The 16701-nt window shown below is 41.2% G+C and overlaps 1 protein-coding gene across 5 annotated transcripts in view; it reads right to left on the bottom strand.

The window, feature by feature from the left end:
• NFAT5 (nuclear factor of activated T cells 5) overlaps positions 1–16701 on the bottom strand; it is an 81682-nt gene that overhangs the window by 38950 nt on the left and 26031 nt on the right. For 3 of the 5 annotated variants that reach the window (XM_072422572.1, XM_072422570.1, XM_072422571.1), the window contains exon 2: positions 641–766. In XM_072422572.1, coding sequence (XP_072278673.1) covers positions 641–766 — 126 coding nt within the window. Of the gene's footprint in view, positions 1–640; positions 767–11382; positions 11573–16701 lie in introns of those variants that run through there. The other 2 variants (XM_072422573.1, XM_072422575.1) reach the window with 2 other exon arrangements.

Here is a 16701-nt window from a genome sequence, read left to right on the forward strand (position 1 = left end):
TTCAGGATAACAGCTTTTTGAACATAAGAAACATTTTAGCTTTTATTTTTTAACTTTTTATGCTAAATAATTTATAGCAAAAGGAAAGGGTTGTATAATATTAAAATACAACCAAGAACATTAGGAGTTTATATTTGACCTGGTAGTCAAAGTTGTATATAGTAACACATTTTTATATTTAGAAATTATCTGTATTTGGAGACTGCTTTAAACGTTGTTCATTTTCACTTTTCCCACTTTAATTTTTTTATTAGGGAATACAATGTAAGCATTCAGTATATAAATTTGTAATGTTTGTGAAAGTCTTTGGCAAAGTCTTTGGCCTAAATCCTTGGCAAAAGGGTACCCAGTTTTTATGGAATTTGGGCATTTCTAGAACTTTTACAACTATAACTTACAACTACAACCTAAGAGGATTAAAGTTTACAATAATAATAAGTTCATGGGGAAGAATTACATAAGTCACAGGAAAATGCTATTTCAAGGTTTGTTTTCTTTATTCATCATCACATACTAACTTTGACAGCACTGCTCATTTCATCCAGTAGTAAAATAAAAGGAAACAAAAAAGCAGGAGGAATAAGAGAAAAACAAAAACGAAGGCGCGCCTATAAAAGATAAAATGAAATGATATGCGTACCAGCAGCGACTACAGCCGGGGGAGGCGATCCAGCCTCACCTCCACTTGTTTGACTCATTGGGGCGATGGTGGATTCTCGGGTAGAGGGCAACTGCAGTTCCTTTGGGAGAAGGTCATAAACAGATTCTAAAAGGGAAACAGAGAAACATTAAAATGTAAAGATAGTTATACAAACTCAAACACCAAAAGCATATAATGGCAAAATAAGCAAATATTTTATATCACACATGTATGTGCTTCTCAAAAAAAAAAAAAAAATCCCACCCAAACTGAACCTTTCATTAGAGGTTAAAAGGCACAGTCTGGATAAAACAGACCTCAACGTGGATAAAACTGAATTCATCATCTACCCCCCCCCCCAAATCTCCCCCTGACATATTTCTAGCTGTTAACAACACTGTTATTCCTCCCTCCCCTCAGGCACATTGTCTTGGTGTCACCTTGGATTCTGCCCTCTCATTTACCCCCCATATTCGGAACATTTCCAGGTCCTGTCACTTTCACCTACGCAACATCTCCAAAATCCGCCCCTACCTGTGAACATTTCCAGGTCCTGTCACTTTCACCTACGCAACATCTCCAAAATCCGCCCCTACCTGTCCCCTGAGACCACCAAACTCCTTGTACACGCTCTTATCATCTCACATCTGGACTACTATAACCTCCTCCTCTCTGGTATTCCACTATTCCGACTCTCCCCTCTACAATCTATTATGAATGCTGCAGCCAGACTCATCGATCCTTCCCACCGCTCTTCTGCTGCATCTCTTTGTAGTTCTCTTCATTGGCATCCATTTCACCTTAGAAGCAAATTGAAGCTCCTGTGCTTTGCTTTCCAATCCCTCTACAGTTCTTGTCCCACACACATTTCTGACCTGATAGAAAAATACTTCCCTGACTTCCTTACTCATAACCTCATCACACACACGGCTCCAAGAGTTTTCTAGAGCTGCCCCGACTCTGGAATGGTCTTCCTCGTCCTATTCGGCTTGCTCCACAATTTTGCTTATTTAAAAAAGCACTTAAAACCTTTTTTTTTTTAAACATGCTTACCCATCTTCTGTCTTTTGAAACAGTTTCTACTTCCCACTATTCCATATCCCTCCTCCTATTGTGTGATACTTCCCCCACCTCCTAGATTGTAAGCTCTTTGGGGCAGGGTCCTCTCCTCCTGTGTCACTGTCTGTATCTGTCTGTCATTTGCAACCAATATTAAATGTACAGCGCTGCGTAAATTGTTAGATGCTTAATAATTCCTGTTTATTAATAATAAAATTAATTCATCTGCTCCCCTGATAATTAGATGTTGCATTCCAAGAAATGTCTTCTCATACGGCTGGGAGTCAAGATGCGGATTGAATGAACTTTCCTGAGAATTCTCCCAGTGCCCAGGCAGATAAGGGAGAAGCTTATCACAAGACTTAAAAATGTATTGGTCAAATGTTTGTGGACCATCAAACCTGAAAAAAATGAGCCTGTTGGATATCCAATTTGAAAACCATGGTCATTAATATAGAGCTGAGCCCAATTATGCAGTTATAACAACCTCCATTCTTATCGACAGGCTTTGCTCAGGACTTTGAAGTGCGTCTATAAGAACGTGTGCCTACTCTCACACTCTCAAAGCAGGACGATAGGATTTCCAAGTTGTGCCAGGATGTTGAACCGACTACTAACTTTATTCCACGCCAAGCTCCTCAAACTATGTCTTTATGGAGCTGGCTTTGTACACAGGGAGCCGGCCCTGCTATAAGAGAAAAGAGCCTTCACCAAACTGTTACCACGAGGCTGATAGTGTCTAAAATGTCTTTGTACGCTGTAGTATAAAACATACCCTTCACTATAACCACCTGAACTCAATTTGCACAATCAGGTCATTATTGCAGAATGGCAATGTCCTTTCTGCAATATTCCCATCTACCGGCCTGGTCGCTGCGGGGAAAAAAAAAGCTTGCCAGTATTTCCGGGAAACTCGGGCTCCCCTATGCTCAGGAGTTAAGTCATTCTGGCCCAGCAAATCACAATCGTCAAAGATAGTCCCTAGAAGGTAGAATATTGTTGCGCCCTGCGATGGAATAGCGATGGTGAGTGTCACGGGTTTAGTTCCGCTTTAAAGGATCTACTGCTAACCTTCTGGTACCATACACCACACAAAACAGAGGCCTCAAGAAATCCATGTCATGGATCAGAGTTTAGGTAATACAACGGGATCTACACAATATTTGGCAGGTGGTTTTTGGTGTTTTAGCTAATCGATGAGCATTTGTGTATAATTGAAGGGAAAACAAGTAAAAACAGCCAAGCTTTATTAGGGAAAGGTGCTCTGAATCCTCACCCATTGTTTTCACTACACCAGCTTCAATTAAATTCCATGAAAAATGGGCTAAAATGTGACACGAATGTTTATATACATAATAAAGTGATTCGTAGACTGTACAGTGAAGGCAGAGGTAAAACTGAGAGGCAAACAAGACAAACCTGCCGGGTCACAGGGAGTCATGCGAGGGTAAAGTAAACAGGTAAAGGCAAGACTATCGAAAATGAACCCGCAGCCTCATTATACACAAAGCGTAAAAAATGGACGGTGTTTATGAGGAATATAGTTTCAGTCTAACCAGCACAGCCCAAAGGCAGAGAATATTTGCATAGGAAAGCTGGAGAAGATGGAGAAGGAAAACATGCCTACTAAAACGTTCACTACGGGTTTACTTGGCAATAGTCGAGCAATTAACATTCAGTTCAGACCCCATCATCATCAATTATTTTATAGACTCAATCCACAGATATAGTAGGCAGAGGGATAGACAGCCTACAAAATAAAAAATTATTTGTGTACCATTTATATGTAAACGTTTTCAAGACCTTTGCCGTCAATTAAAATGCTGCTCAGGTTACAGGTGCCCTGTGTTGGCAGAGTTGAGTAGCAGCCACACCCCTTGTGTGCACATGTGTACAGATTTTATTGCATAGCAGCGGGTTTGTCAGACAGGATGTGTGTCAAATACTAAGAGCACCAAGTATTTTCTGGTAAATTTTAAACTGCACAGCCATGGTAAAGCAGGACAAAATCCTGTTATATTCACCTGACCCCTTATAAGTTGCAGGGTCCCACCATCTTCTTCCTTCTTCTCTTCCTAGTAGTGATCTTCAGCCTTCATGACTGGACAGGTCCAGAAGACCTTAGAAGTGCTGGAGTTCAACAGTCCCAGAAACCGCAAGGGAAGCCAAGATTGCTGCGTATCCAATTAGATTTTGACTGCTCCAGAGAAGTAAGAATGCTTATTGCAGAAGGGAAATCGCCTGTGCAATGAAGCCCTGCTTTAGTTTTTAAAGTGGAACTTTGGTTCAGTTTAAAGATATTTCTTTTTCACTTTTGCAGAATTATTTGCACGCTGAACCACATCCTGGCTTCCTTTCATTGAAGAAAAACCTTTGTACATCCACCAGGCACAATTCCACATCTGTGTTTTACCCTCCATCAGGGTCTACTCATTGGGGTTTAAACAAAGAATGGGAGTGAATAGCATCAGTGGAGGCGCCAAGTGATGATAATGTGGATTTATTAAAGCTTAAGTTTTAAAGGAAAAAAAAAAGCTAAGTATGACCTGCAGCTGATAATGAGGTGGAAATAACATGGCTACTACCCTTCATTTCCGTCCCGTAATCCAATGTGAGTAATTAATCATTGAACTGGCAATGTCCCAACATAACCCACTCTACTCTGCCATCTTTCTAAGACCGCTAGCAGCCGGCACGCCGATCAGTATTCCTCTTATAAGTGGTTGGTTTAAAGGTTTTCTGAGCAAGAAATAGGTTATTGCTCCACAAATTTTCTATTTCCTGCTTGTGTGTTTGTAAACCATTAAGATTTTCAATCGTTTCCATAAATGTAGTCCCGGCTGGAAAAAAATAACATGTACGGAGGAGTGAGGGGGTGAGAGGCGACCCTAAACTTGGAAACGCAATCCCAATAGACCTCTAATCCTGTAAAAATATCAGTGGCAAGCTGGCTTTTTCAGAAGGAAATGACGAATGTATGGTTCTAGCAGGGCTGATGATATTTAACCCCAGCCTGCTCCCGAGCGCTGCAGGAACAGTGGAAATTAAAAACTGTTTTGTGTTTTTTTCCCCCCTTTCAAATCTTTCCTCCTCCCCCCTTGGTGAAAACATCTATAAAAGTGATCTCTAGCTGGCCGCAAGCCACGCTGGTTCTTTAAGGTCAAGAGCATAAAAATGTGACCTATTGTACAAAACTTCAGTCAGAAACCTTGAGAATTTTACTGAGGGCTAGTGCCTTACAAAGGCTCGAATCAGAAATGATATGGAGAATTTCTATTCATCATTTAAAGTCCAGCTAAAGCATTGCAGAGATCACATTCACTGAAAACCTGTAGTTGAATGGAACACTAATAGAAGTGCGCCTGTTTTGGGCAAAAGAGGAATTACCATTTGTGGAACAGTTCCCATCTGGGAACAGGTTACCTTTCCAGCAGGTGGAGACCAGTCACTAAAAGTCCTATAGGCAGCACTTTTACAGATTATTTTAAAGGTGTCAGATATTGGGATCACTTTCACCTTGCTTGCAGTGACCCAGTGGGTTAAATTAGCAGATAAATATATAAAGGGCACAACAAGAATTGTAATAATAATCTATACAAGTTATTTAGAGACTCACAAACAGACACAGTTCTGCAGAATGGGAGGAAAAACAAAAAAGAGAGGATGACGTACTGACAATGTGGCCAACTGGCTTCTGACCCAGTCAGAAGGATGCTGAAATGTGAGCACAGAGGAAATAAAGGCCAGGCCTTTCCATGTAGCTGGAAATGGATGAAATGAACAATGCAGCACTCATAGGAAGACAAAAAAAGCCTAATAGTATATTAAAAAACACTTTAGAAAATCAAAGCCACATGTTTGTCAAGTGAAAAAATGAACAGAATAGCTGGTAAGATCTAAATAGTAATTTTTGTAGAAATATGTGATTTTATGGTGGTGGTAATGAAATGGAGAGGAAACGTTCATAACTAGGATGAAATGCATAAAAGTTCTGTGGAAAGTTTCTGACTAGTAGTCATGTTTCCTTGATAGTTTCCCCATATGGATTTATCTTTTTCTTTTTAAATAAATGGGAGTATAGAATATTTAGGACCCCCCCCCCCATTACTTTTACTGTGTATGCCATAAGAGAGATGTCCCTTTACTTCCTACCTACAAATGAAAGTCTGCCCAAAACGAGGGGAAAGCCATTGGTTTACCCAAAACAGTTTTCCTCATTGACAATCTCACCTTCTGTTCCTAAGACTACTTAAAGCGGACCTAAATTCAAACTTTTTACTTTACATAAATTGGTAGTCAAGCCTTTTATTTAAAGTAAGTTTTGTGCAATATTTGTTCTTTTACATCAGCTGGAGGAGATCAAGACAGAATGGAGCGTAAAGCCTCCGGGGATACCTACGTCATAATTCCTGGGATCTCGGGCATGCACAGTGAGATTGGCAATCTATTTCCCCATATGTCACCCAATCCTGCACCTGCGCAGTGTGAGATCGGTGACGTAGGAAGAAGAACCTGGAAGAAGATGTCAGCACTTAAGACGGATGCCGGGACGACGCAGGACCCAAATGAAGGAACCTCTTGATGGATTAAAGGTGTTTTTACACTTGAATATTCAGGCCATTCCAGTCAACTAAGTGCTGTAATTTTTTTTACATGGAGGCAGCAAAGGGAATTCCCAGATTGAAAACCCTTGTTGGCCTTATTTAAGATTCAAGGTGACACATTTTAAAATGCACAATTATAACACAATCTAGAAACTCACTTGTAAGACTCACTTTAAAAATGAAAACTCAATAAATGAGCAGTATATTCCCTGTAAAATCCTCAGGAGTAAAGCAGGAAAAAAGAAAAAGATCCAAACAGTTCTGCCATTAAAAAACAAAGAAAAGTTTTTGTTTAGAACAGGGCTCCTCTTTAAATTATTCACGAGGATGTAAAATTGACAACAACCAGTCCTATAAACTCTGAATGACCCACAATAAAAACAATGAAACACCAAAGTAAAGATTTCTCAGCCACGTGATGTTGTGTAGTCAGTTCGGCTGGATTTCATGGTGAGAAAATGAACTGCTGGAAATGTATGAGGTTATTTAAGCCCTGTGTAGCAGCGTCATGACCAGCTCAGGACTCCTCTGCAGTTTTGCTTGGCTGGTTGTGCTGTGACTTTTGGCATGAGGATGCCATCTTGAGAACAGTTAGAACAATGTGGTAAGAGCTGGGGACCAATAAGTTTAGAAGGAGAGCTTGACCTCTTTCTTGCAGCATTAGGTTGCATCAGCTTACATAACACATACAAAAAGTGAAGGAAAATAGATATAATAATATTCTGTTAAAGCAGACCAGAACTGCTCTGTCGAACTGTCAAGATTGCTGAGCCGCTCATACGGGCAATCCCGGCTTCCCCAGTAGTTGCCGGTACTAAATGAACTCATGTCTGCCTGAGAGAGTTACGTCAACCTGGCCCAGCCAATCAAGATGCCCAATGATCACAACTAGGAACAGAAGGAAGAAGATGGCAGCACCCTGTGGAAGAACTGGGACAGGTAAAAAAGAGCAGGTTTTTCCCATCAATGCATTTTCTTCTTTCCCTGATGGCACGGGCATAGTCCAAGATGACAATGCCAGGATTCATCAGGCTCAAATTGTGCAAGAGTGGTTCGGAGAGCAGGAGACATTATTTTCACATATGGAATGTCCACCACAGAGTCCTTAACCCTACTGAGAATCTTTAGAACATGCTGGAGAAGACTTAACACAGAGGTCCAACTCTCCTCATTATCATCACACGTTCCTGTCAAAAAATATTACAGCTCAGGATGCAAATAAATGTGGCATTGCATAGGGTTTAAATAGATACCATCGAAAATGTGTGCCCTAATATACGATAAAGTTGGGCCAAAAATTCTTCGGTGTTTGACTTTTTTTTGTCCAGTCTACATGGAGTCTTAGGCTGGGTACACATGTGCAATAATTGTCGTTGGAAAGGAACTTTCACAACACTTTCCAACAACAAAAGACTGCACGATGCATCAATGAGCGCTGTACATACAGCACCATTCTGCTCTAAGGAGAGGGTAGAAGGAGCAAGCAGCACCCCGCTGTGCTCTCTCCCCTTCACTTTCATTACGATCATTCCTGATCCACAGATGATGAGTGCTGTACACACGCCAGATTCTCATCCAATATCAGCCCCGAGGTGATAATCGGACTGGAATCACCTGACGTGTGTACGTAGCGCAAAAGCCAAGCTTTTCCCAAAATATTTACAAATATGCAAAACACTTAAAAACAGGCAAGTCAGGCTCTTCACCCTCATTAGGATCGTTACTCGTTTGTTGACCATGGATGAACCAGGATGGATCCATGAATGACAAGGGCTGTACACACACAGATCACTTACTGGACGAGATTCATCTGACGTGTGTATGAAGCCCTAGTTCTAGCAGATTTGCTGCTTTCTGGGCTCTCTTTCAGAATCTCCCCTTTCTTTTAGTTGTGGGTACAACATATTAAAAGACAGAACAGAACTGCAACAGGAAAACAGACATCATGCAGATATGAGTTCTAGAATTCCTAGTTTCTCGAATTTCTAGATTTCCCTTTACTTCCTTTCCTGGAGGAAACCAGGACAGAACAATCTGGTCAGAAAGTTTACCAGGGACTCTAAGGCTGGGTCTACATGGACGCATGTAAATATTCCTAAGTGACAACCACAGCTTGATACAGAAAAGGAGTGAGTGGTATCCATTACCAAGGACAGAAGTGTGTGATTTGATGGCTTACCAAAGGATCAATAGTGTGAGAAAAAAAAAAAAAGAAAATTAATGCGGCTACTTTATCTAAGGACTAATGAGCTACAATGTTTTAAGACAGTTCAAAATTCTACATAGTCTTAATGAGCAAAAAATAATGATTATTATTACACAGTATTTATGTAGCACCGACATATTATGCAGCTCTGTACAAAGTCCATAGTCATTTCATGTGAGCTGTTCCTCAAAAGGGCTCACAATGTAATGTCCCGACCATAGTCATATGTCTCTTAATACAGTCTAAGGTCAATTTTGGGGGGGAAGTCAATTAACCTAACTGCATGTTTTTGAAATGTGGGAGGAAACTGGAGTACCCGCAAGAAACCCAAGCAAACACAGGAAGGACATGCAAACTCCATGCAGATAGTGGTACTGAGAGAATCGAACCTGGGACCCAGCGCTGCAAAAGTCAGAGAGCTAACCACTAAGCCGCCATGCTTTAAAGAAGCCCTTACTGTCCCATGTAGCTGTGTCATTGGGGAGCAAAGCATTCTAAAAGTTCACAATGGAAGCACAGAAGACAAAGTTTTCTTAGCAGCTCAAATCATTCTGAAAACCTCTCGCAGCACCGACTTGCCATCTTAGCTCTTCCTGCACCCCCCACCCAGCGATGATATAGCAGTTCAGCCCATCTTAGGTTGCCAAGGCAAAAGTATCCAATTTAAATCTCATGCAACAGACCATACACCATACATACCAATGCCTTTTATTTAAACAACAAGCTGAATACAACAACACACAGCATCCTCCAACTTAGTTTCCAGCTAATATTTTGGGACAGAAGTGGGTCCCTTAAGCCCATGAGCCACACTGGCACAAATATGTCCAGCTGAAAGATTTTCCTTGTAACTATTTTAATCAGAATTTGCAACACTAATGTAGATAGTAATATCAATTGTGACCATAGATGAACACAATATTTCTCTAATTTTTAAAATGTGAAAAAACTGGGCTAATCTCTGTGTTAACCACATAGTTTATTGTTTTGTTTCTATGTATTACTCTCTGTAAAGATTACAAGTGTCTGTTCTGTACCAGAAATAAAAGAAGCTCATTTTTAAACCCACAAATAAAATTCCCAGAAAAGTTTAAAAACTGCTGATATTCTGCCAACAAGATTCCTAGGAATGATGATCCCCCAAATCTCATGCTACAGCACAGGACTGTCTGCATGCAAGATTTGGGTTACTCAAAATACGGATATCTGGCTGAAAATAAGAAGATATCACTCTCGTCTATGCTTTTCAAAAGGAGCAAGAGGAAAGAATTATATTTTCCAACAATTTCAGACAGAACTACAAGATGACAGCATATGCTGGCTGTTAAAACGTTAGAATTTTGAAGGAAAGTTCAAGAAAAAAAAAAAAGAAAACATGACCTAAAATGAGCAGAACTTGTCACATGTTGAGGTGCAACATCCAATTTATTGTAAATCTGGGTATGGTAATGCTTTTGTTTGCTTTATACAGCTTTTGAATTCCCATACAAGTCTATAGAAATGTAAACGTTGAAGCAGGTCTAATTCAGGTCAGGAGGAGGTTAACTGCACCTGTTAATGAATTGTGAACAACCCCAGAAGTATATCAAACTGATGCCATTGAAACAAACCTAAGGTCCACCAACACAAGCCTTATTAACATTGTTTCTATGGATAGTTTTTAATATATGCACAATGGGGTGCCTATAGTTGTTTATTACATGTACAGATTCTGCTTTCTTAGTACTGCAGAGTGATTTTTCCTTTGCTGATCCTCTAAATTCCCCATAAGGGCAGGTTCAGACCTGCCTTGGGATTGAGGGATCCCGCACAGCTCCCGGTGGCACTGGCACCACAGCGCTGGTTGCAGCGTCTGCACTTTTCACCTATGGCAGCAGCAAGGGGTAAAGACTCTATATTGACATGAAATATCGGCATTGCTCCTAGAAGTTAGAGATCTCAAAGCCTAGTTCCCATTTAAAGAAGGTATAAACCCCACTTTCAAACAAGAACTACAAGCTGACAAGATTCCTTCACTTTAGGAGGTGTCAAAGCACATTTGAATGGTTGTCAGCAGGGAGAATGCCACTTGCATTGCTAGCCGGAGGGAAAAATGCCACCCTTACAGATGGCCAAAAAGATTGGTGTCAGTGGTAACTGACTAAAAAGGCAGTGTTCTCCCAGGCCCTTTTTGCTGGGCGCACCACCCGGCACTTTTCAGTAATCACCTTGCTGTTTTAGGTGGTTACTGAAGTGTTGGGTGATAAAAAGTTTTGGCAATAAAAAAGTTTTGGCAATAAAAAAAACTTCTGATACAAATTGATTAATGCTCAAGGAACTCCTAGCAGCCTCTGTAGGAACCCGGGTTGGGAAACCCTGCTCCAGATACTGCACAGGAGCCAGATATCACTAGTTGTCAGTCCCAAAGATCTAAATGGGTGAAGGTGGTGCATAATTACCTTGGCTGTCTTACAGACTTCACAGGGTGTAAGCATGCCAAGATCTGCACTATGCAACCAGATGACTGGATCAGAGACAACCTAAGTGTCAATCACATCACAACACTGACCTAGACTCCATATAATAAACAAGTCACAGTGCTGTTTTAACATATCAGCAGTTGAATCCATAAAGTATTAAAAAATACAGTCTTGCTTGTATTTCATGCCTCCATGTATTGTTATGGCTTCTATATCTGCAGCGCAGATATATAGTTTGAGCACTTTATAGTTCATGGTGGTTCGGTACTGCTGCACAGGGTTAAAGTACCCCTTGAAGGGCCAAGCGATTTCCAAAGCTAACAAAGTATCCAAGGAATGCAGAGGAGGATAGTATGCCAACAATATGCTAAAGATTAACAATGCAACATCCCCGCCCTCCGTATAGCTCCTTACCATTCACATACTGAGGTTCTTGGGGCCAAGAACGGCAAATCACAGTGGCGATGTTAAACAGCAACCAAGAGCTGTGAGCAACATCGGGAAAGAGATAAAGTATTCAGGATCATCAGTTTGTCATAACTTCCCTTCGCAATATTTTTAGACATGCTCCATGGCATAGTGATACACGTCCTTCTTACACGATCAGGTTACCCCAGGCACGTTCCTACGAAAGACTCCTGGACAACTCCTGTACCCCGGCAGATGGCACAGATGCCAGTGTTGTGGACATAGTAACAGACGCTGGCGTCATTCAAAGGAAAATCACAGCATTCGTGGCTGTGGAACTTGTATTTCCTTGTGCGCTAATCTATTTCCAAAACATGGACAGACTCGGATACAAAACAACGCAACGTTTATGATATTTTATGGGGCCCTCTGTAAAGCCAATGAGAATTAACCCTTTCATTAAAAAGAATGGCATAAAATATAACAAGGGCCCCAAGCACCTAAGAGGTGTCTTAAAAGACATTCCTACTACATACACTTGAGGATATTGTTATAGTTGTTAAAATACACCAACTTTATTATTATCCCATACGATCATTCTATTTTACTTAGATTAGAGTTCACTGATAGAGTAGTATGGCCTTATGCCTTTAATACAACTATACAGGCATGCACACAACGCCCATTCAAATAAAACTCTCGTAGACTGGAGAAGACTATCATGGGAGAACCTGGGTGATCCAGCAAAGCCCTAAACCCTAAGAAATCCAATCCAGGTTTGCTGAATCAATCAGGTTCTCCTATGATCTATCTTCTTCCATCATTGGGAGCTATAATAAATCAGGCTCACTGTGACATCTCGTTAGGACTCGTTCACACGGATGTCAGGTGTACAGCAGTTTCTGCGTCTGCCCGGTGGATGCTGCAAGCAGGGCCTCATCCATGGCTGTCAACAGTGAAAGAACAAGGGTGGTTGCACACCACTGACAATCCCATCCAAATCGCTACAACCTTCATTCACGGGTGGTGGTGGATGTCTAGAGGATGGCAAGCTGTCTCCTACCCAGGAACAACTGCCAGACCGCAGCTGTCAGTATCCCCCTTGGAAGATTTCTTCTCTTCTGCTGATAACTCAAAATCTTCTTCAACTATTAAGCAACTAAGACAGCAACAGTTGACATTCTTATTTGTTGAAATGTATGGCTTCTATTCTCTTGGTTTTTGTTTGTATGTTTCAGTAAAGCTTGGTATATATGTAACAGATCAATAATTAATTATTTGTATTACTGTGCTAATTGTTTGTCCTGGTTGTTTGTGTTCTGAAAATACAAAATTAATAAAAAATAAAATGTTTAAAAAAGAAGACAGCAACAGTTAACTGTATTGTAGATTGGAGTTTTTCGACTTGATTTAGGAAAACAGTTGCAAAGAAAACAGCTAGAGTTAGTTTTAGGAACACCTAGCTACACACACAGATGAAATGATTGATGCTTATGATGACCAGTCATGAAAATCTAATGTGTGTACAGCGGCCCCACCAACGATGAAGACCAATCATTTACAATCTCTGTGCCTTCCTATGTGGGGGAGTCTAAAGTGGGGTTCCCTTCCCGTGTCCTCCCTCTCCAGAGAACAGAACAGCGCTATGTGCACAGTGCTTGTTCATCTGTAACACAAAACACAAGTTTCCAGCTACAGTAATATGACATCTGTATAGAGCTTTAGCTGGAAGCAGTCAAACATTCAACAATATTATATTTCTTGCTCAATAATGTATTCTCCCTGTAGCAGAGATCCAGCAGTTAATTTAAAGTAGACTTTGCACTACAAAAAGAGCAAATACGCCATTCCAAACAGCGTGGGAACATAAAAAAAGAAACCCAAGGGTAAAAAGTTATTATATATACTTAGCTTACCCCTGACTTCTGCCAAAGTACTTAGGTGAGGCTGATTTATTCTGCAGCTAGTGAAATCTCACAGGATGACAAATCAGATGAGTGCTGCAGTGCCTTCTGGTGACAATTTGGGTACAGGGTACCCTCTGTAATCTCACCTAAAGCATGATGACGTTACATTCTACAATGGAAGTTAGTGGTAAAGTAAGAATCCTTTCCTTTTCCTCCCTCGGTAATTAAGTAATTTCTGCTGCAGGGAGCAATAGCATCTTATGGACATTACCCTAACATATGCCTAGATGTTGAAAAATGCAATTATTTCCATGGGGTGGACACACTATTTTATACAACTGTGCATATACAATGGAATGGGGCTTAAAGTGCACCTGTGCTTTGCCAAGGAAGTGGCCCACCCTAATATATTCCGCTTGCCATGCAGCAATTGATGCCCTAACAGCTACCAGAGCCGATACAGAAAGTTGTGAACATAACAAAGTTCTCCCCAACCCCTTGTAGCTGGGCGCTCCACCCGGAATTTTTCAGTGACGATTCCGGCAGTTTTTAGGCGATTACTGAACAGTTGGGTCACAATACAGGGGCTGCCATCCACCTACAATTTCCTCTCACCCAGCTTAAAAAAAATGTCTGGGTTGAACTACAAGTGCACTTTAAAATGACATCATCCCCTAAAGTCTGTCTGCCTTTAAAATAAAAGCCATTTAGGAAGGTCCTTTAAGTGTCTGACATTCTGTAAACACAAGTCTGCAGCCCAAAAATTACACATTACGAGTAGGAAGGGGCATATAAAAAGCTCTGTTTAAATACACATTGAAGCCAAGTAAATAAACTGCACGTCTCTGTTAAAGAAAGCTCACAAACAAGACACAATTTCCTACAAAAGAACAGTATTTTCAGAGCTGAAACCCAAATCAACTTGTGTGTGTGGAATTCAGCCAGTAACAAGCTTAGCTTGTGCGTGAATAGACGCCTTCATCGTCTGCACAACAGCAATGCTGTGCCGTTCACAAACTTCATCTTTGACTAAGAAAAGCCGTCTTGGCATTTCATTTCGATAAACTTGCCCATTCACATGTGTATGTCTACATTTGTGGGCCACACACTAAAATCATGTCCTGGAGTGATGGTTGTACTGTACAATGTCGTCCAATACAATGGTTCGATGGTCATGGCCGTGACGGAGTATGCAGGGTGGTGTGCCAAGCTAAAACAGCTTCAAAATCTCATCTTTCAAAATCGCGAACCTGTTTGCAAAGCTCTCAGGTACTCATGGATTTGGCAGGAGAAGAACAGTCAGTTAACCCTACATGGTGACATGGATTATATTCTTGAAAGGTACTGCTGTTAAAGCTGAACTCCGAGCACACAAAAACTTTCATTGAAACATATTCCTGAACAGCCACAAATGCTGCTAATCCATTTTGTGTATACAAAATAACTTTGCAAACCCAGATAGATAGTGGTGACATCATGACTGTACAGTGTATACAGAGAGAAGAACCGTGGGGGAGACCCAACAAGTCCACCAACTACAAGAGCAGATACCATGGCTCAGAGGTTAGCACTTTGCAGCGCTGGGTCCAAGGTTTGAATCTCTCAGGATGCTATCGGCATGGAGTTTGCAAGTTCTCCCCATGTTTGTGTGTGTTTCCCTCAGGTTCTTCGGTTTTTTCTGGCAATCCAAAAAAAAAAAAAACATGCAGTTAGGCTAATTGGCTTCCTTCCAAAATTGACCTTAGACTGTATTAATGACATATGACTATGATAGGGACATTAAATTGTGACTCCCTTTGAGGGACAGTTAGTGACATGACTATGGACTTTGGACAGCACTACGTAATATGTTGGCGCTATATATATTCCATGTATTACCAAACCAGTCACTCCACACAAGGAGAAGAAGCAGCAGGGACTGGACAACGTTTTACACTGGATTACTCCAGGAAGAGATAAAAGACAAATTAAGACAGTTCTGTATCCATTAAATTATTATTTTTTTAATTTCTTAATTTGTATTAGTTTTATTCAGGTATCCATGTTGCAATCAGCAGCCCGTGCTGCACTTTGGTTTTCCACACATATCATAGTCAATATCCAGGGGGGACAAATAATCAAACTGCATATTTTTGTAGGTGTAGGGGGAACCCAAAGTGCCCAGAGGAAACCCATGCAAACATGGGAAGAACATGCAGTGCCCTGACTGAGATTGGTATCAGTCATCCCAAGGCTGCAAGTACTTGAATGTAATATGGTATAAGCCTCCAGAAATCCTCTGTCAAGATGAGATCAGTGTGGGGAGGGTAAACTAGTAGCCAGTAAACTGTGCTGAAAGGAAAAAGCATACAGATAGAAGGAAATATAGTGACGGAGTCTGCTGCTTCTCTTTTCACTGTCCATTGACTGTATGGGGGTGGGAAGGACACCCGTTCTGAACTGCAGCAGAGATCTCAGGTTTTCTGCTCTACCAGAGCTGTGCTGTGTGGAAAAGCTGAACTAATCTCAAAACTGAATGGACCAAACTACAAATGCTGTGGTTGGTAAACAGTTGCCTCATACATATTTCATTTGGGTATTTACCAGTTTGTCTGGAGTTTAGCTTGTTTGTTTTTAGTACAGGGGGTCATGAAATAATGACCATCACACAGCTAAAAGAAAAGCCGTCATTAATGTAACTCCATCCAACCACTTCATGTGCGGGAGTGGGGGAAGAGAAAAGTAAAAAGATTTAAACTGGCTGGACCCTTGGGGATTTATTACAGAAATAAAAGAAATCCACCGGTTGCATTTACTTTAAATTGTAAGCTCTTCGGGGCAGGGTCCTCTCCTCCTCCTGTGTCACTGTCTGTATCTGTCTGTCATCTGCAACCCCTATTTAATGTACAGTGCTGCATAATATCTGGCGCTATATAAATTCTGTTTAATAATAATATTACAAGGAGATAAAAATTCAAATTCCTCCCCCCCAATTTACACCCTATCCTCTGGCAGTTCTATTCCCTAAATATAATTATTAGCATCGCCATCAGATTAAAATGAACTGGCACTTCAAATCTGGCTTGTGTGCCCTTGTTGACAGGTTCTGATGATTAAAAGTGCAAGGATTGCTGCAGAGCTTGGACAATAATTCTTGAAGAAGTTAGGTCTATTCTAGAACTACACTACTGGTTAGGCCAGGGTTTCTCAACCGGGGTTCCTCCAGAGCAGCGGTCGCCCACCGGTAGTCCACAGCTTGGGCCGGTGCGCACCTGGGCAGGGTCAGGACAAGGACCCCGCTGGCGCACTGGCCAGAGCTGCGGACCATGTCCCCCGTACAAATCCCAGGCTTAGGGAAGTGGGCAGGTTGTGTCCCTGCATCTGAACATTAGATGGGAGAGTGGGCAGGGTCTGACATGACATCACAATGGAGGAGGTT

Source organism: Pyxicephalus adspersus, chromosome 9, assembly GCF_032062135.1.
Source record: "Pyxicephalus adspersus chromosome 9, UCB_Pads_2.0, whole genome shotgun sequence".
Taxonomy (NCBI): domain Eukaryota; kingdom Metazoa; phylum Chordata; class Amphibia; order Anura; family Pyxicephalidae; genus Pyxicephalus; species Pyxicephalus adspersus.